This window comes from Lactuca saligna, chromosome 2 (assembly GCF_052625555.1).
Source record: "Lactuca saligna cultivar CGN05327 chromosome 2, ASM5262555v1, whole genome shotgun sequence".
Lineage (NCBI taxonomy): Eukaryota > Viridiplantae > Streptophyta > Magnoliopsida > Asterales > Asteraceae > Lactuca > Lactuca saligna.
In genome coordinates, this window is record NC_136418.1 from 141,887,147 (window position 1) to 141,914,084 (window position 26,938).

General features: G+C 33.0%; 2 protein-coding genes and 1 long non-coding RNA gene across 9 annotated transcripts; 1 reads left to right on the plus strand and 2 right to left on the minus strand.

Annotated features, from left to right (window-relative positions):
• Window positions 1-2,405: 2,405 nt before the first annotated feature.
• LOC145031873 (uncharacterized) lies at window positions 2,406-4,430 on the minus strand. Its single transcript, XR_013677045.1, has 2 exons — window positions 2,960-4,430; window positions 2,406-2,843 (listed from the first exon to the last, which is right to left on the minus strand). It is a non-coding gene; the product is annotated as an uncharacterized LOC145031873 (long non-coding RNA).
• A 5,884-nt stretch (window positions 4,431-10,314) lies between these two features.
• Window positions 10,315-11,981, plus strand: LOC145031874 (phosphopantetheine adenylyltransferase-like). 7 transcript variants are annotated; one of them, XM_078980522.1, is made up of 7 exons: window positions 10,315-10,453; window positions 10,703-10,745; window positions 10,828-11,007; window positions 11,138-11,209; window positions 11,295-11,354; window positions 11,439-11,603; window positions 11,684-11,981. In XM_078980522.1, exons 3-7 carry the CDS (start codon window positions 10,876-10,878, stop codon window positions 11,780-11,782), a joined length of 528 nt encoding a protein of 175 aa, XP_078836648.1. In that variant the 5' UTR covers window positions 10,315-10,453; window positions 10,703-10,745; window positions 10,828-10,875; the 3' UTR covers window positions 11,783-11,981. The 7 variants fall into 7 exon arrangements, with proteins under 7 accessions (XP_078836648.1, XP_078836649.1, XP_078836647.1 ...); XM_078980523.1 differs by having other exon boundaries at window positions 10,859-11,007; XM_078980524.1 differs by having other exon boundaries at window positions 10,333-10,453; window positions 10,707-10,745.
• An 8,537-nt stretch (window positions 11,982-20,518) lies between these two features.
• Window positions 20,519-22,772, minus strand: LOC145031875 (laccase-11-like). Its single transcript, XM_078980529.1, has 5 exons — window positions 22,578-22,772; window positions 22,335-22,486; window positions 21,985-22,229; window positions 21,758-21,886; window positions 20,519-21,664 (listed from the first exon to the last, which is right to left on the minus strand). Exons 1-5 carry the CDS (start codon window positions 22,692-22,694, stop codon window positions 20,610-20,612), a joined length of 1,698 nt encoding a protein of 565 aa, XP_078836655.1. The 5' UTR covers window positions 22,695-22,772; the 3' UTR covers window positions 20,519-20,609.
• Between the last annotated feature and the right edge of the window lie 4,166 nt (window positions 22,773-26,938).

Below are 26,938 nucleotides of genomic sequence, written 5' to 3' on the forward strand. Positions count from 1 at the left end.
CCTAATATCTTAATTATGACATAATTAGCCCTTCCATCTCATTTCCATTTAACTTAAATCCAAATAATTACCACGAAGCCCCTATCTTCATATATAATTATAAACTAAGTCCGAAATTTACACTTTTAACCCTCAACTTCTAAATTATGCCAATTAGCTCTTTAAGACAATCCTTTGATATATAATTATTTATTTTAGGGCTACCATTCGTTCATTAATTTATTTATTTATTTATCTAATAAATAAACGGGGTGTTACAATCGACCTCCCTGAAAACATGGTGCATAACCTGCCTCTAATCCCAACTAACAAGAAATAGCAATAGAATCCTATTTCCTAAAGGATTCTATGTCTCCACAAGCCTTGGGCTCCAAGTGAGCCTCCAACTGCACCGCTACAATCTCGGCTCGAAAGGCCCCGAGATGACCATCCAAGAGCTCCAGAATCCATTCCTTAACTGAACCAAATATCACAAGAGTCCGCTCTAAAATATCATGGGTAAACTCTTGTAAGATGAATTCCCGCATCCGCTCATCGATCGGCTCAGTACCTATACCTGAGGTGGAACCCAAACCTGAATTCCCTTCCTGAGTGTTCAACACCATACTGAAAAACAACATCCAAAAGATGATAACATAACGAAGAATCCTCATCCCACAGGTTTCCTAGATTCTCAAAGACTCACCCCAATTCGAGTATGGATCGTGTGCTTTTAGTAGTAGGGTCCAATACTACCTTCCACACCTAGTCATACTTTCCTCAAGAATAAATCATGAATCCTCCAAGTCACATTCTCAAACCAATACTCCAAGCACTCGCTAAACAACACAACCAAACCCACTGAAGCATTTCCCAGGGTTTCCTAGGGTCCCGAACTCACCCTACCATCAACTGTTGAATAAATTCTCATAATGTGAGTTAGCTACTTCGTGAATACAATCACATGTAACAAAGCTCATAGAACCATTCAAGTAAAAGACTCATCCTTACAACGATTAGACTCAAACAAGAGTTGCACAATACAGTCAAATCCATCACTCTGAGAGTATTCAACCTTTATTACATGTGAGTTAACATATTCACTAAACAACTAACTCACATCACTCAAGAGTCCCACAAAGCGCAAAGCAAGCATCATTCATACAGTAGCACACCAATCCATAGAATAACCAAGGAACATTCAAACTCACACACCACAACTTATGCTAGGAACCTTCACCCTCACTGCTGACTGCCTTACGCATATAAACTATACCCACTCTAGCATTCCATGCTTCCTAAGCTACAAGGAATCACATATCAGGCCAACCTATCACTGACTAATTAGAATTAGTATGCAAGGCTACAAGCTCATACAAGAGGCGTACAAGGCGTCTCTCCTAGAACTCTATCATGCAAACACAAATAAAATCCAAAGCCCTAACTAGCATGCGGTTCATAGATTCATAAAAAAAAAATCATATCAGATAACATGTATGGGTATTTTGAAAAAAACTTACTTGAGCTCGGCAGATTGCACGCACCACTACCTTTCTTATCTTTGAAAACTCTTTTTTTAAAAATACTTTTCTTTGTGAAAACTTCACCAAAGCCTCAGTTTGAGTTCAGACACACCTAGGAGTATGTCCAAATCACGCAAACCAAGGCTCTGATACTAGCTTGATACGTCCAAAAAATATGTAACAATTGGTAAAAATTTGGTCAGAGTTCGGCGGACAAACTATCGCGAACCGCTAAGTATTACTGACCAATTGTGTATAACTTTATTTTTATAATGTATATTAAATATATTATATTTATAATTTCTTTTAGAACATCCCAAACTGTTTAGATCATCTTTTGTCGAAGATTGAATAAAAAATCACTAAAAATTCAATCCTATTTGTGACGTTAAAAATAAATTTTTGCTTTAATTATATTTGAGAGTTAAGGATAAGAAATTTAACTAAATTACGTTCTCTTGATTTCGTGGATATAAAAAAACGTCCAAAACGGAGGTTGTATGAGAGAGTTACACCCATTTTAAGTTACAAAAATAAGTATTTATCTGATTTTTCTGAAACAAACCGTACACTGCTTCGTTTAGAATAGTTGTGAACCTCGAAAATCAACTGTGAGCATGTTTTTGAATTCAAGTTATGGCATATTATTTTATTATATTTTTATAATATTTTTAACTTCGACCAAAATAAGATTCGCAAAATTTGTTGAATCTGACCCTATTAATCACGAACCTTTAAACGTAAATTCACAGAGTTTGATATACAGGAATTGAACTCCGTCTGTATTTTTGGAATCACCACGACCGAGACTACAAGCAGGCAATTTCATAAAATCGTATGGAATCGGGATTGATGGCACGAGAATCAAGAATGGGGGATTACAACACAAAATGAATGAATAAATAAATAAAATACATATTAAATAAATTTTACATATAATATCCTTCAAAATCTGATTTTTGTACAACAAATCAAGTGCAATCCAATTTCAATCCAATAAAATCCTGGGAAATCAAATTTTATACATTTCTTTACAATATTACGTTTCCCTTTCCTCACTCCTTCCTTCACACACTACCTCCATCTTCATCAGTTTTTTGACTGCTAAGACAGCAAACCTTCTCCATCACTTGTGTTGCAGGACCAAAGCAACCCCCAAACAACCCCCATTTCGATCCTTCTTCTTCCCCTTCACTTCCCTGTCAAATGATCCAACCTCAAACATCTCTTGCCTCCTTCATTTCCTTCTCCATTTTCTTTTCTACCAAGAAATCAAGAGACCTCTTCCTTCCCTGCATTTGATTAAGCAACCCCAAAACACCCTTTGATCGAAATTCATGTCTGTTTCATCATCATTTGTGTGGATTCCAAATCACAAAATAATAATAATAATAATAATAATAATAATAATAATAATAATAATAATAATAATAATAATAATAAAGCAAGAAGGTTACCGCCTGTACATATTTTCTGGGGAAGAGGAACCACCCAAACGAATGCCATGGTCGATGCTTGTTGCTGCAACCCCAACACCACCTTGCATCGTCACACCCTACCACCATTCCACCTCTGTCCCTTCCTGTTTCTGTGACCAAGCCTCAACTCAAACACCTGCATATTTCCTTTCATTTCCAGTCAAGAACAAAACAAGAAAACAAGAGAAAAAGAACACAACAGCAACCGGAGTTGCAACTGCCTCCCACGAAACCACCATCTTCTATTTTCGGGTGCGTGTTCCCGGACCCTCCATCGACCTCCCAGCCACGATCGAATCCACCACTCACACGACTGAAAAATCGAAACCACCTAGACCACGAGCAAGCTTTGCTATTTCCCCTTTTCTTTGAGCCCCGGAGACAAATCCTTCGCGAGCAATCGACCCCAAGAACCAGATTGCGCACCTGCGAGCTTCCTTGTCGCCATATTTGGTCGTTTCCCTTTGATCGATAAGCAAGCTTCGCTATTTCCCCTTTTCCTTCGGCCCCGTCGACCTCCGGAGACAAATCCTTCGGGAGCAATCGACCCCAAGAACCAGATTGCGCACCTGCGTGCTTCCTTCTCGCCATCTTCGGTCGTTTCCCTTTGATCGATCAGCAAGCTTCGTTATTTCCCCTTTTCCTTCGGTCCCGTCGACCTCCGGAGACAAATCCTTCGCGAGCAATCGACCGCAAGAACCAGATTGCGCACCTGCGAGCTTCCATCTCGCCATCTTCGGTCGTTTCCCTTTAATCGATTAGCAAGCTTCGCTATTTCCCCTTTTCCTTCGGCCCCATCGACCTACGGAGACAAATCCTTCGCAAGCAATCGACCCCAAGAACCTGATTGCGCACCTGCGAGCTTCCTTCTCACCATCTTCGGTCGTTTCCCTTTGATCGATCAGCAAGCTTCGTTATTTCCCCTTTTCCTTCGGTCCCGTCGACCTCCGGAGACAAATCCTTCGCGAGCAATCGACCGCAAGAACCAGATTGCGCACCTGCGAGCTTCCTTCTCGCCATCTTCGGTCGTTTCCCTTTAATCGATTAGCAAGCTTCGCTATTTCCCCTTTTCCTTCGGCCCCATCGACCTACGGAGAAATCCTTTGCGAGCAATCGACCCCAATAACCAGATTGCGCACCTGCGAGCTTCCTTCTCGCCATCTTCAGTCCTTGCCCTTTGATCGATCGATTTCAGGACATCGGTTTCCCCCTTCTTCAATCGATCGTATACCTGTGATTGTTCTTTCCCCTTGGACCGACGAGGACCGAGCTTTTTCCCTCCCCGATCGATTTTACTAGCGATTTCGTTTAGTCTCTATGTTTTCTCATCGTGACAGATTCTTGTTCCTCTTGATCAACTTGCCAGCTGCTTTCTTCTATCTTTCACTACCCAATCAACGAATGGAATCGCGAAACATAAGCCCTAAATTCGTTTGAAGTTCAAACCATTAAACAAAAACGGTCCTCTACGAGATTTTTATTTAAACAAAAGCCCTAAACCCTCTTATATTTATAAATGACCAAACTTCCCTTATTTTTAAATCATTTATTCAAAATGAATTCCAAACGCCCAAACATTGAACCCTTAGTTCAAAACAAACCCCCCTTTGGTATTTATTTTATCAAAACAGTCCTATGTTGGTTAAATTAAATTACAAAATAGCCTCCAATACTTTAAACTCGTTACGAAGCAGTCTCGGAAATATTTCGAAGTCTAAAAATGGTTGCATAGCGATTTCTCACGTGAAGCTTCACCAAAAAGCAAGTTGTGATCGAGATCACGCATCGAAAGTGGGTTTCTACGACCCCTGTTTTTCTACTTTAATATTATGGGGAGAATACATGCGTGCCTAATTAAGTTTTGATGATTTACAAATTATTATACGTTAAAATATCATCATATTTTATTATTGGTCAAAAACTTATTAAATAGCAATTTAAAATGTTATAAATCATTTATAAACTATACAAGTAAAGTAGATTGTTAAAAGTTAATATACTTATAGTTTCTTGCGATTATTAATATGTATATTAAGATATTATGAAATCAAAAAGTTATTCGAGTATAAAACGAATGTACGTTGTTAAAATTCATAGAAAGACCAAGATTATGAAAACATAATATTAATAGTTTAAATTATTGAAAATTAACTTTTAATATATATATATATATATATATATATATATATATATATATATATATAATATATATATATATATATATATATATATATATATATATATATATATATATATATATATATATATATATATATATATATAACTTATGTAAAAATGAATGTACAATTTATTAATATATTTTTTTATTAACTATAAAAATATAACTCATTCTAACAAGTTATGGATTTTATTGCGATAAATAACAAGATCAATTCAGAACTTAAGAGTCGTTATATGCGACACATTATGTTGTATTAATCACGTGAATTATAATTATTATGGTATTATTGGTTTCACGTTGGTTGAAACCTGGAAAATATTATATACGCATCCGTTATGCTTCCCAAATTTTGTCATGATAAATAATAAAATTTGGAAATGTGTTAAGTCTTACGAATCTCAAATACCATAAGACTTCAATCAACAATTAATCCTAAACACCAAACAATTATAGGTGTCTGATATACTTAATATGGAAAGTTTAGGATCACAATGCATAGACTCATTGTTAGGATCCATCATACCCACGAGACGTTCTATGAGTTACGTTTGTTTAGAAAGCTTTATAAGTTATGATCACTTCCTAAGCTGCATGTGTTATGTTTGTCACAATCCTAAGACCGTACATCTTAGTGGGAAATTCCTTTGTGTCATAACCGTTAATTTGTATTGGAACGATGAACTCTAGGTATAAGTTCAGGATCACATACTTATATGGGTTGACATCCTGCCACCGTTGCTAGCTACAACCATTGGCTGACGAGTCAAAACGAGCATTGCGTTTCCTAAACGATAAAGTCCCCAAGATTGAGCAAACTTTGGTGTAGACTTTTAGCACTGAAACTTGTAAGTGCTAGTGCAGAGGTGTACATCACAGTTCAGTTATGACCTCATCATAAATCCCGGGTGTGCCTTGTTATCGTATAGAATCAATATTATATTTATATGGTGTTTTGTTCAGTGATACTAGCGGAGAGAGATTGTATGTAGCGGATAGCTTGTGACTCAAAACGATAAGTGTCACTACCAGAATTTAAGTCATATATTACTTAATTAATAACCTTACCTTCATCGTCAACAATCCATAAATTGATGATTTTATAAGCTTCACAAACAATTTCTGCAACATAACCACTAATTATCAGTTTGTTTTTTTTTAACTGTGCATAGCTAAAAATAAGGAAGATGGTAGTTACATACCTTGTTTATAGGTATCAATTTATTTCCTATAATTAATTCATATTAAAGTAAATGGTAAAATTTCTATGTTGCCCTTAAGAAATGATTGGTTTACATTTGTTTTCGCGCTCTCAACCTTTTAACGTTTTCAATATAACCTCTCCATATATATATATATATATATATATATATATATATATATATATATATATATATATATATATATATATATATATATATATATATGCTTAGGTTATTTTGTTTTTATTAACTATTGTGTACCAGAATGCACAGATCTGGACCATCGTATAGAATAAAATCAAATATCACGATCTGAGGGTCTATGATATTATAATAGGGTAACATGTACCATATAATCACACAAATTTCAGCATAAGGACATTTTAGTCAATTAACCCTCATTAAAAAAGGAAATTTTCGGATTTTTAGGGATAATTAATTCATTTATTTTTAAAAATCTGAATATTTTAAATAAATTCAAATTAAAAAATCCGATTTTATTCTGTCAGAATGACAGAATATCAACCTTAAATTAATAAATATATTTTCAATTTTATTCTTGCAGAATATATTTTCCAATGCAAATATTTTTGATAATTAATCTGATTTAAGAATTCTAGATTATTATTCTTATACATTCAAGTTGGGTCTATGATTTTATTCTTAATACACATCCAAAATAAAATACAAATTCATACATATTCTTACAAACTAATATCCTTATACATTTTAATATATTTATACACATTCTAACAGAATATCATCAAAATAAATAAAATTCTCTAAAATTGCATTCTTGAATATATAATTATTGGACAAATACACTTATATACTTGTTGGACAAATACACTTCATCTTTGCATATATACTTGTTGTTGAACTCGATTCCAAATATTTCTCTTGTATGATCAATATTGAATTCTTTCTTCAACCATTCTGAAAGAATAACATGAATTACTTGTTAGTATTACCATATAAGAAAATAGACTTGTTGTTAACAAACATTCTTAAAGATATTCTTATAGAATGCATTTATATAAATAAATTTTGACAAAATACACCACAAAATGCACTTAAATCATAGTCTTTTCTTCTGTATGACAAAAAATAAAACAAACTTTAAATCATAGCATAATGTTTTTTACTTGTTCCTATCTTGCAACATTTTTTTTTCACTTTTCCTATCTTAACAAATAAGGAGATTGAAATTGAATTCTATCAGAATAATAGGCATCAAGTCGATAAGTGTTACTAACATCATTCTAAAAGAATATTGTGTCCTCTCATTCTAAAAGAATTTGCAGATTTTAAATAACGTTCATTATAAATTATATTGGTGGAATACCAAACTTTCCATGAGTTCACTATAAGAAAAACGCCTAGACATGTACCGAATGAAGAAACCTAATAGGACAAACAAAAAAATCATTATTTATAACCAAATAGATCACAAACATGACTTAACATTAAGTTGACTTTGAGAGTCAAATGAATACAAATTTTAATTAGTTAAAAGGTAATCTGTAATGAAAATGGTTTAGTGAAAACTACTTTGTACTTACCAGAAGGAGAATGCTTCCTCTTTTTCTTGATTTGTCCAACAAGATCATGCCAACAATAGTGATATGAATATGTATTTAACAATTAGTTATGTATTAACACGATATGAAAGAAATGAAACCAAGAAAAAAACTAAGACTTAATAGGGATTTCGATTGCATAAAATCTAATTCCATTTATTCCACACAATTGTTGGCACGCCATTAATCCAACACCAATCTAAAACATACGTAAACCAAAACAAAATTATAATTGAATAAAATTTACAAATCATGAAAAAGTTCTTATGCTTACAATAATCATCGCATCAAACAAATCCAATACTCCAGCATTAGGAAGTTTTTGAAAATTAAGTGTAGTCTCCCATATAAAGAAACAAAGAAACAAGCCCAATTGTCAATTTACGTTTGCACCTTTTTTTTCTTCCTATTGCTTTTCCTCCTACTAATTGAAAAAAAAAACACTACTCAGTTATTGTTGATTTTGGTTCCTGCATAAATACAAACCTTGCGGTGCGCATCGACCATATCACGTGCAAAAGCTTTACTAGCACCTTATCTGATGCCTGATGTGGACGAGTGCGACGGAGCTGAAGGTCGGCAACGGCAGCGCAGATGGAGGCAATCGTGATAACTAAGCGTAGGGTTTCTTGTTTATTATAGGCTCTGACTTAAATATCTTTTGTTTAAAGGGATAACAAGTATTTTAAATATTTACAATAATTAAATATAGCAAAAATTACTATTATACCCTTAAATAATTTATTTAATTTTGTATTATTTCCTAAATTGTCAATTTACGTTTGCACCTTTTTTTCCTTCCTATTGCTTTCCTCCGGATTTGTGACACGTGTAAAAAAGGTGGTGGTCTGCATCGCCCCTTCTAAAAGCCATGTGCGTGGCTCCCTGCCTGTGCACACACAAAATTTTCAATTTTTTTAAAAATCGTATATTTTTCATACGAGCTCCGGTTTCGACGTTCTTTATATCCACACGCAACTATTAACGAGTAGTACAACTTTCATTTAGACTCTATCAGCTAAATCTCATGTTATTTTTAAAGTTATATTTTTATAAGCTTAGATTGTAAAAGTCCGTACGAAAATCATAACTCCTTCATACGAATTACGTTATCGACTGTCTTTATATCGATAGTTTACGGGATCTTCAACTATCGCTTACATTGTTTTGGCTAACACTCAACTGATATAAATTTCGATTTCTGTGTCGCACAGTATTATACTGAAACTTCGAAAAAGTCATAACTCCCTCATACAAATTCAAATTTAGGCGTACTTTACATGCAAGTTCTCACTTTTACGATTACTACGAAGTTCTTTTAGATTATTTTGGCTAGTAAGCAACCTATCTCCGATTTTGTATTTTACGAAGCACCTTGCTATATCGAGCTGAACACAAAACTTCAAACAACTATATAACTTCTTCATACGAAGTCAGATTTGAGGGTTCTGTATATATACAAAATCATCATCACAACTACTATAATTTTCATCAAGATTATTTATCCTAAATAATCTTTTATCAAAAACATTATTTTTATCACTTAATGATAAGATGTCTATTTAGTCTGTAACAGATACAACTATGAATTAATAAAATTGAATATTTATTTATTATAATCACCTAAATCGTCTATTCCTAACTTACGAGGGTTACAGACTTAGATTGCCGTCTTTCTTGGCAGTTAGATCTGAACGGCACTTTCACAGTTTCTTCCATGAGATTTTTTATTGATAATACGTCTCTCATGAATTCTATATATGTGACTCAATGTAATTCTTTGGTTTTGATAAAGTTAAATGTGTTGCGTTTGCGGATTAAGATTAATCATATCCCTACTCATCTTTGCCTTTTGCAACGTGGCTTGAAGTTGGATTCCATTTTGTGTCTTGTTTGCTAGTCGATGGTGGCGTCGTCCAACCATCTTTTATTTCCTGCCCGGAGGTGCAGGTTGTGTTGTCCTTAATTAGTAGGTTTTAGAATATCGTTTGTCCTAATGCTACTAATAAGACACCCTTTAGACACCCTATAATCATTTCTATAAAAAGTCAACCTATAATCAACTACTTGTAATCAACTTTTTCGGAAAACAATGCAATTTCAACCAATAAAAATATTTCAAACATTAATTAGGGTTGTCTAAATGGTAAAATAGGATGTCTTTTTAACCAACCCCTTTATTTTTTATTTTTTCTAATTATTTTTTATTTTTTTAAAAGTTATAAGTAGATCTAAACTTTTTAATTTTGACTGTACAGGATGGTTGAAAAAAATAAAAATAAACTCTGACTTCTTTGTAAAAATTTTTGATACTTGCTTAAAAAAAGTATAGCAGTTCGGATAAATGAAACAGTAAAAAATAAAATAAAGTTAGCGAAAAAATATTTTAAAGGAACTTTCTTTGGTCTCTCTCCGATTCGCCATTTTGACTTCGTTCTAATCCGATTTCCGTTGCTTTCAAGGTTTCAACTGTGAATGGAGTGAGGACAATTCTATCGTTTATAGAGAAAAGGTATGCTTTAATTTCATCCTGCAATTCTCAATTTCATAATTTATAGCCGATTCCGCTATAGCTTCGTAATAAAATCTGTTCCGGTTAAGTCGCCGGTAAATACTGATTTTCTCTTTCTCAAGCTCCGATCTGATAACGCTTCGATTCTCCACATGGTGTTGTGGTTGCGTCAACAGTCTAATTAGGTTTTTGAGCTCTTATGCGAATATCAAATTTCAGAATTAATGACAATAGCATATTTGATTTCAGCCAGATGATTGCCAATAACCACTGTTATAGTTCAACATAGGATGTAAGGATCTTTTGCAGTTTGTATTGTTATGTGATAATGAAATCGCACTTGCTACTATTTAAGAAACATCGCACATATACAGTTCTTAGAGAAAAAACTCTGATATCAAACAGCTTAGACCGAAGGTAAAATGACAATCAAGAACTCAAATTCAGAGCTTGTACCTATCGCATCAACCATTTCTCCACCGAATTCATATGGATCCGTTGTTCTAGGAGGCACTTTTGATCGCTTACATGATGGTCATCGCCTTTTTCTTAAGGTTTGATTCTCCATATCTATTTTCCAATTCACAATCAAACACTCAAACACATCATATGCATGTATTGAACTATTAAAAGGTTCTTATTACATTTTCCTGAGATATGGAGACCTTCAATGGCTAACTGTAGGCAGCTGCAGAGTTGGCTAGGGATCGAGTTGTAGTAGGCATTCTTGATGGCCCAATGTTGACCAAAAAACAGGTTTGACCTTTCTCCTTCACTCTTTCATATCAACACACTCAATTTAACGGATTTCTATTACTCTTCTATTCACATTCACTTGCAGTTTGCTCATCTTATTACACCTATTGAACATCGAAAAAGAGTTGTTGAAGATTACATTAAGGTATTTGAATGTTTATTCTTCATTACTAATTTAGTAAGTATATCATATACAGTATACCCCATTTGTGATTCGTTTTGTTTTCAGTCTATAAAGCCTAATCTGGAAGTAGAAGTTGAACATATAACAGATCCTTATGGTCCTTCAATTGTTGATAAAAATCTTGAAGCCATTGTTGTCAGCCAGGAGACACTACCTGGTGGATTATTGGTAAACAAGAAGAGAGCTGAGAGAGGCCTTTCACAACTAAAGGTGCATATAATATGTTCTTCAACAATTTCACAATTTTTTTTTTACATATAATGGCTGAGTGTAAGGATTTTGTTTTGCAGGTTGAGGTTGTAAATCTTGTATCTGATGAATCTAGTGGAGAAAAACTGAGTTCTTCAACATTGAGGAAGGTGGAGGCTCACATTGCTGGAAAACTTTAGCTAGATTTAATAGGTATGAATCTGTAACATATTTCTACACATGAATCATTCCAATAATAGTTGAATCCAGAGGGATAAATTTGCAACAAAAGTCTTTGTGGACCAAACTTGCAAAAATGGTATAGCAGGGGGTTAAACTTGTAATTTTACAATGATAGAGTGTAGATCTAGAAATGATAAACGTAATTTCTTTCTAGAAGCAAGATCTTATAACTTTTATATTAAAGTGCCTATATGCTAAACAGATTTGCTTCCTACAAGTATGCAATTCAAGTACCCTAATTTTTATTGGATTTACATCTTAATTTCCGGATCTGTATGTTTTACAAATTGTAATATCATTTCTGGTTCTCCATCTTTTCATAAAATTAATGGTTAATATATAAGAAACATCAAGTTGAAAAAAAAAAAAAAAAAAACAGATGATTAGTTATTATTGAAATACTTGAACACTAGCAAATTTACAATTATTCCTGAAAGAAATCATGTATGGGTTATGTGTCGTTAGCAAAGCGGAAATAGAAAACAGAAACAAATGATAATTAATAATTTAATATTGATGGTTATTTATCATTTTGTTGCGTGTAAAAAAAACCTGAGTATTGTTATTATGATTACAAAGTTTGTCCAAGAACTGGTCCTGTATTCAGACGAATTAAAAAGACGGAATAGAGAAGATGAGGAGTTCTTCAATTGAATTCTTACTATATAACTCTGTGAATTAAGAAATAAAAGAAAATTATAATAAAATCGAGCATCAATTGCTTCCATATATTTATCGCTTTCCGAAAGTCAAATAAATAATGCCAAAAGAAAAATGAGATTTAGGAGGTGTTTGAGTTGTTTTTTTAAGAGTCAAAAGTTCTTTTTGGAAAAATTATAAAAAGTTAGGTTTTTTTAATTTTAACAAAAAAATAGTTTTCCTTCTATCTAAAATTCAAAAGTAATTTTTAAAATGTTTCTACCAAATATCTTTTATCTTTTCTCTTTTTCAAAAATAACTTTTGTTATTCAAAAATACAAACCAAAACCCCTTACTTTTCCCTTACATCTTGAGGAATGAATATGACCTTAGGTTAGAGGGACTTTGCCATTCTTTTTAGTGTAGGCGTCATATCACATTTATAAAATAACTTTTGTCGTTTGCAATATTTCATGAATGGTCATTTTGGCATTAAAATTAACTTTTTAACTGTTAGTTTTTTATGAAAAAAATATTTTGCCTTGGACCAATTATACAATAAACCTCAAAGATCATTTGTATAATTTTAAAAATTTTAAATTTTTATATATATATATATATATATACACACGATTATTTATTTTATTTTATTTTATTTCAACAATTTGATAACATTTTTTTTTTCTTTTTTACGGTTTTATACTTTTATTTCTATTTTTTAATTATACTTATTTATGGTTTTTAAAATTTTTTTTTTATTTTGGTTCAAATAAATGAACTTAAATTCGAGAAACCATATTGGAACAATTTTTCTTTTAATTTTTCTTATTTGTGAATTGAACCAGTAATGTTTCTTTTAATTTTATGTCGTTACGGTTCATTTTTTACGTGGATGCTCCAATAAATAATTGAAGTTGTTATATTTATTTATTGAAAATAAAAATTATGTTAAAGTATATATATATATATATATATATATATATATATATATATATATATATATATATATATAATTTAAAATTTTTAGAATTACACAAAACATTCAAACACCAAAATTATAATATACTCTAATATAATCATAAATTTTTACACTTTTTGAAAAAGGTCAAAAAACTTATCAAGTTGATGAAAAATAAAACGAAAAAAACAAAAAAGTTAATATACAAAAATATAAAAAAATTAGAAAAAACTAAAAATATAGAAAAGACGAAATGTGTAAGATTTATGAATATATTAATGTATATTACAAATTTGTTGTTTTCATTACTTGAATCAAAATATATAAAAACATTTAAAAAACCTAAATAACTATAAAAAAAACACAAAAACAAAAGGTGAAATATTGATACCTGTAAACTTAAAATTGCTAACGATACATATCCTGTTTGTCGTAAGGTATGCTTGGACTCCAATCACAAGGCATGATTGGACTCTTTTAAAGAGCATCCAATTCATTGTAGAGAGCTCTCGGGTTTCAAGTACCGACACAATATGGTAAGAAATGTTCTTTTCGACATATTTAAGCATGCTGAGGTTTCTGCTAAAAAAGAGGCACCCGTGAACTTTTTGACTGGCCATTTGGAAGGAAGATCAATTAGATTAGCTGATGTTTTAGTTTTTAGATGGGCTGGAAGGAAACATACATGTGTGGATCTAATAGGAGTTTCCCCTCGATGGGCTTTAAGAGTGGAGTTTTTACTGTGGGACAAACTGCTTTAAAAACTGTATCTTGCAAAGTAGCAAAACATGCATAAAAAATCAACGCATGTTTATACCTTTTGCATTTGATACTTTCGCTTTCCTTGTGTTAGATGCTCTGGAGCTCCTTACTAGAGTCCAACAAGTCATGCCTATTAATGTTATGACCCAAAGATCTATGAATGTTGTTTTTAAAATAATTAGTTTTGTCATTCAAGCACAACTTGTTGCTCGTTATATGTTACGTCGATGTAAAACTTTGCTTTAATATTAATATCATAGTAAATTGGTGAAGGAAAAAAAACAGAAAAACCATAAAAAACTAAAATTAAAAAAAAATTAAAAAGATTAAAAAAAGTTATCAAATTGTTGGAAAATAAATTAAATTATATATAAATACATAGCATCCACATAATAACCTAGCCACACACATATATATATATATATATATATATATATATATATATATATATATATATATATATATATAGGGCTAGGTTATTATCTGTTACGTCGATGTAAAACTTTGCTTTAATATTAATATCATAGTAAATTGGTGAAGGAAAAAAAAACAGAAAAACCATAAATAACTAAAATAAAAAAAAAATAAAATAAAAGTTTAAAAAGATTAAAAAAAGTTATCATATTGTTGGAAAATAAATTAAATTATATATACAATACATAGCATTCACATAATAACCTAGCAGACATGGCAATACAAAAGTACTTTGGATATTCATGGCAGACATGGCAACACGACAATATGATAATACTTTGGGTAAACACGCCAACATGATAGTACATTAGTACTTTAGATAGTCATGGCAGACATGGCAGTACAAAAGTACTTGGGATGGCGCAGCAGTACAAAAGTACTTGGGATAGGCACAGAAGTAGAAAAGTACTTGGGATAGGCACAACAGTACAAAAGTATTCGGGATAGACACAACAGTACAAAAGTATTTGGGATAGACACAACATTACAAAAGTACTTGGGATAGGCACAACAGACACAATTTATTATTTCACACACATTTCACTAACCTATCATAACCATTATCTCACACAACTCTATCACGACCTCTCATTTGTTATTTCGCACAACCCTTCACTACCCAATCATATTAGCATTAAGTATGATAAATATATGGTTAAATCAAGTAATACTCATATTGTATGACTACATTAAAAGCAACAAAGACAGTAGACATAGAAATTAAGCATTTATAATACTTGTATTTATGTGTAAGTAGACAGTAACTATGGACTCACTTGACTTAGGTGGGTGATTGGAGAATTCGGCAGCGCTCCGCCAAAATCCTTGACTTTTCTTCTGACGTACCCTAGTTATGAATGTCACTAAGTATTAGTTTAATATTCCTTGCGACTAATGATAGTCTAGATTCCTCATTAATCCCAATGTCTACATCAAGATCTATTAAGTAAGGAACAACCAGGTAGGATCATATCGTAGGTAGGGTCTGTTTGGTATACAGAGCATATTGTTTGGAGATCCTACTTTAAACATTTTACTACATTTAGCCTAGACATCATCCCTGTAAGTAGATCAATCAGTCTAATGACTTAGAATTACTGATAACTCTTAATTACAGGTTCATAAGAATGACTATGACTATAATTAAAAATTACACTTAAATGAAATAAGATAGTCATGGCAGACATGGCAGTACAAAAGTACTTGGGATGGTGCAGCAGTACAAAAGTACTTGGGATAGGCACAGGAGTAGAAAAGTACTTGGGATAGGAACAACAGTACAAAAGTACTTGGGATAGGCACAACAGTACAAAAGTATTCGGGATAGACACAACAGTACAAAAGTATTTGGGATAGACACAACATTACAAAAGTACTTGGGATAGGCACAACAGACACAATTTATTATTTCACACACATTTCACTAACCTATCATAACCATTATCTCACACAACTCTATCACGACCTCTCATTTGTTATTTCGCACAACCCTTCACTACCCAATCATATTAGCATTAAGTATGATAAATATATGGTTAAATCAAGTAATACTCATATTGTATGACTACATTAAAAGCAGCAAAGACAGTAGACATAGAAATTAAGAATTTATAATACTTGTATTTATGTGTAAGTAGACAGTAACTATGGACTCACTTGACTTAGGTGGGTGATTGGAGAATTCGGCAGCGCTCCGCCAAAATCCTTGACTTTTCTTCTGACGTACCCTAGTTATGAATGTCACTAAGTATTAGTTTAATATTCCTTACGACTAATGATAGTCTAGATTCATCATTAATCCCAATGTCTATGTCAAGATCTATTAAGTAAGGAACAACCAGGTAGGATCATATCGTAGGTAGGGTCTGTTTGGTATACAGAGCATATTGTTTGGAGATCATACTTTAAGCATTTTACTACATTTAGCCTAGACATCATCCCTGTAAGTAGATCAATCAGTCTAATGACTTAGAATTACTGATAACTCTTAATTACAGGTTCATAATAACGACTATGACTATAATTAAAAATTACACTTAAATGAAATAAGTGTAGCTTAACTTACAGAGAAACTGATGAAAACTTGGAATTAAGCGGCCATAAAAAAGATTCAAGAGGTCCTAATCGTTGGCTATCAGACACCGCAGGGATTCACTGACAAAAAGATAAGGCAACACTCACATGGAATCCAGAGAAATTGAGAGAGAAATGTAGGAATGGTGAGGGATTGAACTGAAATTCGATTGTTATTTATATAGGTATTTCGTCTGTGCACCGCGCATAGATAAGGTGCACGCTGTACATCTGGTTGGAAGAGGGTGAGATGTCACTTTATGTGTGGTGCCACTGGGTGGAGTAACAGTACTCACGACACACTTTGTCATTGCGCGCAGGTGCGCGTGAAGAATTTATGTTCCCTAGAAAGTGCCTATCTTTTTCATACGAGCTATGTTTTTTATGGGTTTATATCCATGTGTAGCTATCGACAAGACCTCCAACTTTCATTTAGACTCCTTCGGCTAGTTTTGACTTTATTTTTAAAACTATATTTTTAATAGGCTTAGACTATTAAGTCCGTTAAAAATTCATAACTCTTTTATATGACATCCATTCTCGACTGTCTTTATATCGACAAATAGGTAAAGATGAGATCTTTAGCTCTAGTTTAGATTGTTTTTCCTAACAATCAATCGATTTCAATTTCGGTTTCTGACTCGTATATTGTTATGCTGAATTATTAGAAAAATTATAACTTCCTCTCACGAAGTCAGATTTAGATGTTCTTTATATGTGTAGAATCTGTCATATATACTATAACTTTGGTTAAGATTATTTATACTTGTTAGGTGCATTTGATGTACCCATTTTGTAGCTTTATTTCATAAAAGTACATTGCATATAGGCTTAAACTCATGCATTTTGCATGTTTTTCGGGATTTTTCATGATGCAATTTCATTCAAATATTTTTGTGATATTTCAGGGACTTTTGGAGGTAGGATATTGTTGGAGGAGGTAAATAAAAGTTGCGGACAAAATTTTAGGACTTGCAGAGCACCGAGGAGCAAGATATCAAAGAAATGAGGATTTTGGCTTTACAGACGTTTACACGGCCGTGTAAATGGAAGCCTTGCGTTTACGCGGGCCGTGTAAACGTAGATTTCTGCGCAGTATATTTTTGCGTTTACGCGGGCCGTGTAAATGACAGTGTTAATTTACGCGGGCCGTGTAAACGTAAATGTGGGTTTTTAAGCAGTTTTTCACCATTTTTAAAGGGGGAAACCGATTTTTTACTTAAGGGGGTCGAATTTTGGAGTAGAGAAGGCGATTTCTTGAGGATTTTGGAGTTGATTAACAATTGGGAATATTTGATTTCATTTTGTAAGAACTTTAATTTCATTTTCTAGATTTGTGATCTTGTTCTAGTCATGAGTGGCTAGAACCCTAGTTTCTCCAACTTTATGTCTTGACTTTTTAGTTGTGATTTCAATCATGTGATTTGATGTTTACTTCCAATTCCTACCTAGTGAATTTGATTTTGTTTCAATTGAATGTTTGATTCTAATTTTAATTCTTATTGGCCATTTGAATTAGGGTTAGGTCATTCAAGTTATCTAATTGCAAAATCTGTAATTGTTTTGTGAATTGGACTAAGTAACAAACACTAAATTGATTTCCATTGAATGAATTTAGTGTAAATCTTATTCACATACTCTTAAACTCCCAAGCTTGTGAGGAGTATTGGGTGTTGTTGGGAACATTCACATAAATCTTATTGCAACCTTTTGATTTCTATCTAAGAGCTTGTTTAGACTTAAATTAGAAGGTTAGGTTATTTTCAAAGAGCTTGTTTTGAATTTGACAACTTGGTGAATGGGAAGTGTTAGAACTTGTTAACACTTTCAAGTACCAACTTAGGTGAAATTGAGTAGATATTATTTCATCATTGGAATCACATTGTTAAATTGTCTTGCATAGAGTTGGAGTTATCACAAATCCTGAATTTGTTTTATTTAATTGATCATTTACGTATTGCTTTATCCACTTGTTTAAATCATTGCATACCAACCCCCCCCCCCCCCCCCCATTTATGTGACCATTATTGTACCTTCCGCAAAAAGGTATAAACATTTGTTCCGTGTCTCTGTGGATCGACCCTACTTATCTTGTATTACATTTCTAGTACGAAGTAGTAGTGTTTAAGGAGTTATTTTACCCCTTTATTTGTTGGGTTTGACACGCCCTAACAATACTAAATAATCTTCTATCATAAAGTCAACTTTAACGCTTATAATAGTCAAATTGACTAGGCTTAATTTGTGGATGTTACAATACAATTAGAGTTTGGGTTTTCTCCACCTTTAAGCCACATATCAAGACACTTAAGGGTTGTTTGAGAACCTTTTGGATGGTTCAAAATATAGTATTTATACAGATAATTATTCACAACAATTAAAGAAAACAAGATTTTAGCACCAACGCAATGCAATTTAACTCCAAGATTAAGACCAATCCTTGAGCACCTATTCCAATATATGAGAGTGTTTTTCAAGATCACATCTTCAATTTATACATCACATTTTGATCATAAACTACACTTCGTGTCTCAGTCTTACGTGTCTACTCAACAACTTCCTTAACATAAGGCTTTGCCGGTCTCCCTAACTTCCCGTTCCCCTTAGTGTGCAGTAGTGTGCAACTTTGTCAACCGATCAACTACCACATCTGCCTTTCTCGAATGATAGTTGATCTCACAGCCATAATCAACTAGCAACTCCTTCCAACGTTGTTCTCTCATATTCGATTCTTTCTAGTTTTGAATATGGTGCAAACTCTCTTGTGGGTATATATATAGCGTACACATCATACGAGACGTATAATGACGACATAGCTTCAGAGCAAAAACTACCGCCGCCAATTCCAAATCTTGCACCAAATACTTCGCCTTGACACTCTTTGTCTATTGGGAAGTATACACAATCACCTTCATTCGCTACAACATATCACGCCCCAAAGTACAATAATATGTCGATACTTGTTTTCATATTGATCTAGTTATTCAACCTTCGATAATCGATAACCCAACAACATGTATTGTTTTTCTTTTATTTGTTTATCGAATTGGACCGATGCTCCCTAAGACGAGAAACTTTGTCGAATAACCAGCACTCAAGCAGCTCGTGAAGTTACGACACCATTTCCTTCATCTCTGAAGAAACCAACCGAAAAGGTGCTTTTGGCTTTAGGAGCCACATCAGGAGTAGGGTCAAAGAAGGCATGTGTGGTTAATATAATAATACTCGTCGACTAGCATGTGTAATTCTAGGTTTAATAAAGCTGATTTTGGATGTGGAAGGCCTGTATATATGGTCATTTTATGGGAATTTTAGCACAGATGTTCCTCTTTATGCCAATGTAATACTATTGATGGATACGAGCAATGGCAATGAGGTTGAAGCATGGGTAACTTTGAGCCAAGAAGAAATGAACATACTCGAGCGTGACCCTGAGCTCCTCTTATACGCTTCTGTTGAGCCTAGCTAGTCCTTTACAAAGTTAATTCATTTATGGCTCTTTTTAATTTATGTATTTGCAAAACAATACCAATTTATCAAATATCACTACAAGAAATTGTCTATTTTACGACGAGAATGAAGGTCAAACTTTCGTAGATGAATGCAATTTATCGTCGCAAAGTTTAATACTAGAAACAAATTAATCGTCGTCTGAATTCCTCATCGTGCTTTGTGTGGTTGTGGTAATGATCGTCGATTCATGCTAGTCATAAACTCATTAAAATCCTTATAAGACGCGGCGATTGACATATAATAATCGTTAATATTATATATAAGAAAAAATGAATTTAAAGAAACACACAATTTTTAATTAAGATGATTCAATACTTGCAAATTTACAATTATTTCCGAGAGAAATCATGAATGGGTAAGTATAGTCAGCAAGACGGAAGATCCTTCGGCGGAGGACGGACAGCCTGGTCTTTTCCGGGTCCATCTTCCACCACAAACGCCGTCTTCAATCCCCATCCAGTATGCAACTCCAAATGACAGTGAAAAAACCAAACACCTGGATTATCAGCTCTGAAACGAATGGCAGACCAGCCGCCGGTAGGAACACCGACGGTGTTCCTTTCTGGTGGATCCACCAAGTTATACTTCGCCGGATCCTTAGCCGGATCAAAATTCCCAGTCCCTGTTCCAACCACAAAGAAGTTGTATCCATGGAGATGAAACGGATGGGACTCAACGCTCAGTAAATTGGTGTCTTGAATCACAAGTTCAACAGTAGAATTGAAGGCGATTTTGCTGAGTCTTGTTCCATGAGAAGTGAAAAGATTAGCAGTCAAAGGTGCACCGGTGTAGTTAAAAGCTTTAGGTGGCTTATCGGGGAAATCAGAAGTAAACACCCCTTTTATCTTCAAGTAGTGAGCTTGAAGGAGTCCAGTTTGTGGCATCACGAACGTAATATTGTTAAGTGAAGCAGAAAGTCGGGTTCCATTAACGCAAGTTGGGCACACACTTTTTCCTAACCCAATAGTCACAAACAGATTCCGATCAACTTTCAAAGGAACATTCGCCGGAAAATTATGACTGTTGAGGCTCCGGAGCTTATCGTTATAGGTTAGTGCAAACGCGGTGTCATTTGGCAATGGCAGTTGAGGGAGTGAAGGTAGAACGGTATTGGGAATGCCTTTGTACTGGAGGATCGCCGTGGCGGTTTTGTTGTCCACCGGAATAGGAACGTCTTGGAATGGGCGGACTGCCATGAAATATCTCCCCGGAGCACTGTTGGCGTAGACCAAAACGTTTGTGGTTTGACCGGGAGCTATTAGTATAGCGGCGGTGGTGAAGGGTTTTGTGTAGACAGCGTCAATCTCAACCACCGTCATGTTGTGGCCGGAAACGGCAAAGAAAAGCTCGTCGTTTAGGGCAGCGTTTGCGATCCTCAGAAGATACTTCTTACCTTGCTCGACTTCCATGGCAAACGTATCTGCATATCAATTATCAAACACGAAACCAATCTTAATTAATAACAAAATATACAAATGGGCAAATGGTATTGCATGCATTATTGAGTCTTTACGTTTTTCTGAGCATGGAAAGAGTGGGCCAGGTTTTCCATTAATGGTGTGAGCATCAGACATGTTAGGAGGCAAACCCATTGCATTCCCTTGCTTTACAATATCTTCAACATCACCATGCCACCATTCTCCTGCATTATCAAGCCATGATATACGAAGATTTTTGTATAAAAAACCAAAATTATACGTTTTGAGTATTTTCATTCATTATTTAAGGGTTACAACTTACCAAACACCAAGACTTGTTCACCATCGGGCTTTGGGAACGGATATGGAGTTCCTTGTTGTGGTAAAATGACAATGGCACCATAAACAGTAGCTCGGAGCCAAAGAATATGAGCATGCCACCACAATGTCCCTCTTTGTCCGGTGACATTGAAGTCGTAGACATAGCTGCTTCCTGTTTGGATTGGACACTGTGTTATGTATGCTGGTCCATCTGCCCACCCGTTCGCATATTGTTTCAACCCGTGCCTAAAAACACAAGAAATACAAACAAAAAACGTCATGAAGCCAGACATTTAAACTAGTGGTAATTATAAGGGGAATAATCATGGATTGATAAAGATACATATATACCAGTGAATTGACATGTTATATTGTGCATGATTTGAGACGTTGATGACCACTCTATCGCCTTCTCGAGCGTAAATGGTAGGACCTGGAAATCTTCCGTTTACTGTCACTATGGGTTTTGCATGGCACAATCGGCTCACGTTATTCACTTGTACCTATTCATGATGAATAAAAACAAAAAGGGTCATCTTACAACCATATATGGTCAACTCATTTATCTCGTGTTTCTAAAGCTAATGAACTCACATCAAACTGATACTTCTTGGTGGCAGCTTGTGCGTGAAGAGAAACCAACGACACAAATCCAAAAAGAAAAAGATACAGGCCGCTGGAAATGAAGCGCGAACCACCACCGGATACCATTTTTTCTGTTGTGAGCCGGGAAGTGGTGTGTTTTCCGGTGAATTAGAAGGGGAAGGTGAAGGTGGATGGAGATGTACATACGAACTTGCGTATATATAGAGAGTGATTAGTTGAAGAAGAAGTGAGTAGATGGTAAATGAAAGCTTTGAAGTTAAAGTTTGTGTTTATGGAAAGATTTATATGGAATGTGAGAGGTACAGAAGGCCAACCATATTTGCTGAGCTTACCGAATGTGTCTTCCGCATTGATCTTTATCGTTAAGCAAAAGGAAGAGATTATGTATCTTTGGTTTATTACTCTTCCCTGATTATTCTAACATTTTTACTTCGGTTTGCAGTTGGGACTTTATGTCCAAATTAACCCTTGAATTAATCATACTTTTGATTTTGTTTGGTTCGGTTTTGTGGAAAGTTTGGTTCGTGATTTTTTTTTTAATCTCGTTTCCTTTTTTGCTGTTGGTTCGACGTCGCTGCCTTTTGCCGCCTTGTGCTAATTCATCGTTACAGATTGACCTATACAACGACATCTCGTCGCATGCTTCATTCTTTATAAACATTTTCTTAAATGAATAGTTAATTAAATTCATATATTGACGTCATATGGTAGAAGTAATTTATTTTTATAGGCAACGATATGGATTGATCGGTTTTGAAAAAGAAATTGTTATATTAATTTCCATAGTTAACACAGCAATATATATAAAGCCAATACATTCAAATTTATAGATATAATATCATACTACCCATATATACATTCACATTTCCAAAAAAAAAAAATAATAATAAATCCAAATTTTAACACAAAGCCATTTGAAGTTTAAGAAAAAACATCCAAAGTTTAATACCAAATGTATAACTCAAATTCCACTGAAATGCAATCGCTCACATTTTACTATCAAAACTAAAACTAAATATATTATATCTTGTATCCATGTTAAATGGTGATAATAATTATATTAAAATATTATTAATTTCATTTAATGTGAAATATATCAACATTTAACATCAAAATGAAGATGAATAAAAATAAAATATTATTTAATTTCTTTAAAATTAATATTCATCTCTCGTCGTCCTTTCATGTGAAATGCTTATTAAGATTATTTAATTTCTCCAAAACTAATATTCATCTTTCGTCGTCCTTTCATGTGTCGTCGTCCTTTCATGTGAAATGCTTATTAAGATTATTTAATTTCTCCAAAACTAATATTCATCTTTCATCGTCCTTTCATGTGAAATGCTTACTGAGATTATCAAAGTGGAGTTATTACACTCACCATAGTTATATTAATTTTCATTGTTTCGCCAATCTTTTTTTATTGTACTCGACAATGATACTCCCATGCATTAAACAAATTATACATAAATTTTGTAGAATGGATAACCCGCTTGTTTCAATATGTTGATATTTATCGGTCCATTGATTTTCAATGTCTGAGGCAAAATTCTAAATTAACATCCTTATTTATTTAAAAAAAATACCAAAAATGAAATAAACTTTATAGGCAAATCAAAACAAGGTTATACAAACAAAAGCATACATAAAATTCATCTAAAACGATACATTCTTCCATTTTTTGAAACAAAAACATCTATTATTTTATCATAATCAAGATTTCGTAGGAATTGACTTTCAATACTCAAAATTGCTAATCAATTTAATTTTTTTAAGTCATGGTACTTCGAAGATAATTTCAATAACTTCAATTTCGAAAAACTTTTTCCGCGGAAGCAACTGTGACCGCTACCGTCAACAAAATCATACATGCCACCAACACATTGGGAAACATGTCCATTTCCTTTGCAAACTCCATAATTTGAATAGCTATCCAAGGAAGTTCACACTTGTATGCTTCATTCGATAACATTTCCTGAAAAACTTGTAACTCAATAAATAAATCTTTTCTATCAATATCGTGTTCCTCACCATTTGTCAAATTTGTTTCAAGTTTCTTACAACATTTTTTTAATTCATCATCAAGTAAAAGATTTTAACTTTGAACCATCAAACAAAAATCCAAAAAATAGATTCAAAATGTTACATTTGTTCAAACCTACTTCTCACTTAAGTTAGAGTCATATCTACTATAACAATAAAATAATAAGTTCTAAATTTTTCTTGAGATGATTGATGTTCTTTTTCGATATTTGGAACTTCCTCAAATTGTTTTTTCTACCATAAACACGGTTGATAGAAAATTTTAGTTCAACTCTAATATTTTCTGCTGTCTTTAGGCTCATTAATAGCAAAATCAAACCTATTTTCCCTATATTTTTTAAAATAATTAACTAATCTCTTTAACTTTTTTATTGCAACATCAATAATCATATATTTGGATTGTAATTTTTTACTTATCAAACTAATTCTAAATAAAATTTTATAACATATCATTAAACTTAAAATAAATTCAAAATTATAAAATTCACCATCTACTAATGATTTTGTATCTCTACAAACCTTACCATCATCACTCACTTGAGCTAATTTTATTAATGCTTCTTTTATTTGAAAAAATTGAGTTTTTTTTTTTTTTTTTTTTTTTTTTTTTTTTTTTTGCTTTAACACTTTCAATGTGACTTTCTCAATGAGTAGTAGATAATGATTTTAGGGTTAACTCATCTACATCGTCAAATAAAACATTCCATCTATGTGTGGAGGTAGAAAAAAGATTATATATTGTTTGACAAGTACCAAATAAAGTTTTAGCTTTATGACAAGAATTTTTCATATCACACAAAATTAAATTTAAATTATGACATCCACAAGGCATATAAAAAACTCTTGAGTTTACATTAAACAATCTTTTTTGTACACCTTGATGTTTGCTTTTCATATTTGCTCCATTATCATATCCTTGTCTTCAAATGCAATTAATATCCAAGTCAAGATATTTTAAAGTATTTTGTAAAACATAAAAAAGTCTTAAACCAATACATTTTCTTAAATGAATAGTTAAATACATATACTGAGGTCATATGGTAGAAGTAATTTATTTTTATAAGCAACGATATGGATTGATCAGTTTTGAAAAAGAAATTGTTATATTAATTTCCATAGTTAACACAACAATATATATAAAACCAATACATTCAAATTCATAGATATAATATAATACTACCCATATATACATTCAAATTAGAAAAAAAAAACATCCAAACTTTAACACAAAACCATTAGAAGTTAAAAAAAAAACATCCAAAGTTTAATACCAAATGTGAAATGTATAACGCAAATTCTACCAAAATGCAATTGCTCAAAGTTTACTACCAAAACTAAAATTAAATATATTCTTACATGTTCTTCCTAACTATCTTCTATCCAGGAGCGGCTCAACTAATTTGAATTTTTAGGACCTTTGTACTCAACTTATATTGTCAACTTATATTGCAGTAAAGGTTGTACTACTTTTGTAATCTCCTTGACTTTGATGTGGACCTAAACACAATCACTATATATAGTGTACATATTATTACCTTAAATTAACATTTAGCATCTTCCAGTTTATAACACCAAATTAAATAATTATGTACATTAACTTATATTCATTTTTTTAAATATGTATTTCGAGTTAGTTAACTTTTAATTAGAATATTAGATACAATGACTTACAAATTTTAATAGTCCACAGCCACCCATTTTTCAAATATAGTCCATAATAGCATTTTTCAAATCTAGTCATGCTGAAGGTTCTATGAGTGTTCTAGATAGTTTGTAGGCTGGTGAGGCGTTCCAGTCATGCTGAAGGCTATGTCAGCGTTCCAGATAGTTTGTAGGTTGGTGCGGCGTTCCAGTCATGTCGAAGACTCTGTATATATGTTGTTGTTTTCTATTATGCTATGTGGTTATATTTTGGGGGAACTCACGAAGCTTCGTGCTTACAGTTTTGGTTTATGGTTTCAGGTACTTCAGTAGATTGTGACAAGGCGAATGCGTGATCATACACATCCTTGGTTTTACAATTGATTGGATCTTGGGAGACTCTGATTTTAATTAATGTTCGAAAACAATGGTTTTGTGACACTTCTAATAATAAAAGGGTTGTTTTGAAAAGTTTAGATTTGTTGAAAATTTTGGGATGTTACAAAATTACATCTTTAAGTGCACTTGCTCTTTTCACCATTACAAAAATAAACACATGATGCCTCGTAGATCTCTAACTACCTCCTCATCTTTTATTTCTTGGAATTTGGATATCATTTCTTCTTGATTATGGGATTTCACATCCTTGTGATTTCCATTGTTGA